The sequence below is a fragment of the Merops nubicus genome, unplaced genomic scaffold (assembly GCF_000691845.1).
Source record: "Merops nubicus isolate BGI_N331 unplaced genomic scaffold, ASM69184v1 scaffold14066, whole genome shotgun sequence".
NCBI classification, from domain to species: Eukaryota; Metazoa; Chordata; class Aves; order Coraciiformes; family Meropidae; genus Merops; species Merops nubicus.
The window spans coordinates 14,976-18,397 of record NW_008615723.1 but is presented as its reverse complement, the minus strand read 5'-3'; the positions used below and the strand labels follow the sequence as shown (position 1 = coordinate 18,397).

Below are 3,422 nucleotides of genomic sequence, written 5' to 3'. Positions count from 1 at the left end.
GAGAAGCCCCTCCGGAGAGGCCTGGGCGTCGGGGGTTTCGTGCCTGGCTCTCGGGTCGTGAGCCCTCGGCTTCCAGCGCCCTGGAAGAAGGAAGACTTCGGAACGCGGTGTACAATGTGGCCATTCATAAAGCGGAGTTGGCTGGAGACTGAGGTTCTTTGTATGGTGGCTGTTACGTGGAAAACTGTCGAGACAGAGCTTGAAAAAAATCTAACCAAAGCCTCCATTCTTGTTCATAAAGATGGGGGCAGATCAGCTTACAGCAAAAGCCAAAATGTAGCTATTTAGAAGATACTCTGCAGGCCTTTGAGAACATTTGATACTTTTGATGATGCAGGGTAAGTGGGGGAAAGAAGTCTGATTTCTTTCAAACAATGCTGACCTGATGCAGATGAGAGATTAGATCCAGGAAACATTTGATATGAAAGTAGCAGTGTAGAACAGTCTTTCAAGTCTTGCTGTGAGTAGTACTGGCCACAACGTTCTTAAAAAAATGAAAAATCTATTAAAGGAAAAGAGTCTTATGATTGCCTGAAAAATAGGGAAGTTGGTGTTGTACTAGAAAGCGTTCAGTAGATGTTGAGCTTGTCCAAGCCTCTTCCACTGTGTACAAGTTCAAACTTGTTTGCATAAGAGAGTAACCGGTAAGTTGCATTCCTTCAATTTCTCTAAGGAAAGTTAAAATCTGACATTACAAAGATAGTGAAATAGACCACATCTAGGTGGGGGTAACAAAATGTACTCAAAAGTTACTCTGTGTTATTTAAATTGTCAGAAGCAAAGCCAAGATGGATTTATCCAAACCAGGAAAATTGTATGTTAAAAAAAAAAAAAAGTTAACTGACATTAACTGTTTGCTGAGGTCAGTTGAGCAACCCACTCTATATTACTTGGCAAACAGAGGAAGTCTTCTGCCTCTCCTTTTCTCTTCAGAAGACCTCAGCTGAAATGCAGTTTATAACCCAATAAACTTCAGCAGGGGAAAAAAATGCTGCTGATTCATATGCTCTACAGGCAAATGTTCTGGCACTTCTGACTCCACATCTGTTCAGCTGAGAGCAAAGTTAAAGTGACCTATTACATCCTGATGGAATTGACAGTGCCTAGGAGAGTAGACAGAGCCTTGTCTTCCGAGCTTTCTCTGGGCATTTAGCACTACTCAAAATGTACCTCTGGAAATCCCCTCTTCAAGCCCACTTCTGAGGACAGCAAACTCCAAGTTACAGAGCAGCACACACGATAGCCACAAAGCTTGTCATCCTGCTGGGGGATTTCAGCCACCTCAATGTCTGCTGGAGAAGTAACACAGTGAGCTGTGGGACATCCAGGAGACTCCTGGGGTGCTGCGATGCTAACTTCTTAAGCCAGGAAATAGCCCTACCTGAGGGGGTGCAGTACTGGACCTGATGGTCGCCAACGCAAGCAAGCTCATCAGGGATGTCAAGATTGGAGGCAGCCTGGGCTGCAGTGGTCACACACTGGTGGAGTTCACAGTCCCAAGGGATATGAGGCAGATGAGTATAGTCAGGACCCCGAATTTCAGGAGAGCAAAATTCCAGCTCTTCAAGGAGTTAGTCAGTAGGACACTCTGGGAAACAGTCTTCAGGGACAAGGGAGCAGAACAGAGGTAGCAGACTTTTAAGGAGACTTTCCATAGAGTTTACAAGCTGGAGCACAGGAATTCCATCTCAATGTGAGGAAGAACTTCTTTAAGAGTTACAGAGCACTGGAACAGGCTCCCCAGAGAGGGTGTGGAGTCTCCTTCCTTGTAGATTTCTAAGACCCGTCTGGATGTGTTCCTGTGTGACCTGCCCTAGACTAGATGGTCCTGCTCTGGCAGGGGGGTTGGACTCGATGCTCTCCAGAGATGCCTTCCAACCCCTAACATTCTGTGATTTTGTGATTCTTGATCCCCAGGTGTAAGAAATCAAGCAAGGAAGGGAAGAGACCAGCATGGCTGAGTTGAGACTTGCTGGCCAAATTAAAAGGCAAGAAGGAACTGCACAGGCAGTGGAAGCAGGGACAGGTATCTTGCAAAGACGCTACCTGGTTGTGTAGGGATGACATCAGGAAGGCCAGGGTGTGGCTGGAGCTGAACTTGGCAAGGAATGCAAAGAATAACAAGAAAGGCTTACAGGTATGTCAACTAGAAAACAAAGGTTACAGAAAGTGAGTCCCCCCGATGAGGAAGAATGGCAAGCTAGTAACAACAGACAAGGAGAAGGCCGAGGTTTTCAAAACAACAGACAAGGGGAAGGCTGAGGTTTTCAATTTTTTTGCCTCAATCTTCACTGGTAACCTCTCTCCTCGCACCTCTTGAGCTGAAGGACTACGAGACAGGGACAAGGAGGCAAAGTCCCTCCCAGTATAAGTGAAGACAATGTTCATGATCACCTGAGGAACCTGAACATACGTTAAGTATGTGACCTGACAAGATGCACCCCAGAGTCCTGAGGGAACTGGCTGATGTAGTTGCCGAGGCACTCTCCATGATATTTGAAATGTCCTGGCAGTCAGGTGAAGTCCCTGTTAGCTGTAGAAGGGGAAATAATTTAGCCTTTTTCACTACCAACCTGTCAGCCTCACCTCTGTGCCTGGGAAGATCTGTCCACATCAGTGGACAAAGGAAACACAATGCATGTAATCTATCTGGACTTCTGCAAGGCCTTTGATATGGTCTCCCACAACACCCTTCTCTGCCAAAAAAAAAATATCTGTTGGGATGAGTCACTGGGATGTTGAGTGGAGGAGGAATTGGTTGGATGGTCACATCCAGAGGGTGGTGGTCAATGGCTCGATGTCCAGATGGAGATGGGTGACAAGTGGTGTCCCTCAGGGGTCTGTGCTGGGACCAGTAGTGTTTAATATCTTTATCAATGATCCAGTGGGATTGAGTGCATCCTCAACAAGTTTGCAGATGACACCAAACTGAGTGGTTACATCGACATGCCAGAGGGATGAGATGTCATCCAGAGGGACCTGGACAAGCTTAAGAAGTAGGCCCATGTGGACTTCATGAGGTTCAACAAGGCCAAATAAAAGGTCCTGCACCTGGGTAGGGACAATCCTCATTATCAATATAGGATAGAGGATGATGTGAGAGAGGGCAGCCCTGTGGCAAAGGACCTGGCAGCACTGCTGGGTGAAAAGCTGGACATGAGCCAACAGTGCATGCTTGCAGCCCAGAAGGCCAATCACATACTGGACTGCATTGGAAGAAGCATGGCCAGCAGATCAAGAGAGGTGATTCTGCCCCTCTGCTCTTCTCACCATGCCAGTGGTGAAATGCTGGAACAGGCTGCCCAGAGAGGTCTTGGAGGCCCCATCCGTGGAGATTTTCAAGGTGAAATGCTGGGGTCTGAACCCCGAGCCCCGAATTAAGGTTGACATATGGGTGATTCCCACAGCCCTTCATACAGAGG

General features: G+C 47.2%; 1 protein-coding gene across 1 annotated transcript in view; it reads left to right on the top strand.

The window, feature by feature from the left end:
• Positions 1 to 1,406: 1,406 nt before the first annotated feature.
• LOC103775175 (bifunctional 3'-phosphoadenosine 5'-phosphosulfate synthase 1-like) overlaps positions 1,407 to 3,422 on the top strand; it is a gene marked incomplete at its 3' end in the record, with an annotated part of 13,087 nt that continues 11,071 nt past the window's right edge. Inside the window, exon 1 of the mRNA XM_008942621.1 lies at positions 1,407 to 1,627. Within this exon, the coding sequence (XP_008940869.1) occupies positions 1,407 to 1,627 (221 nt within the window). The remainder of the gene's footprint in view (positions 1,628 to 3,422) is intronic.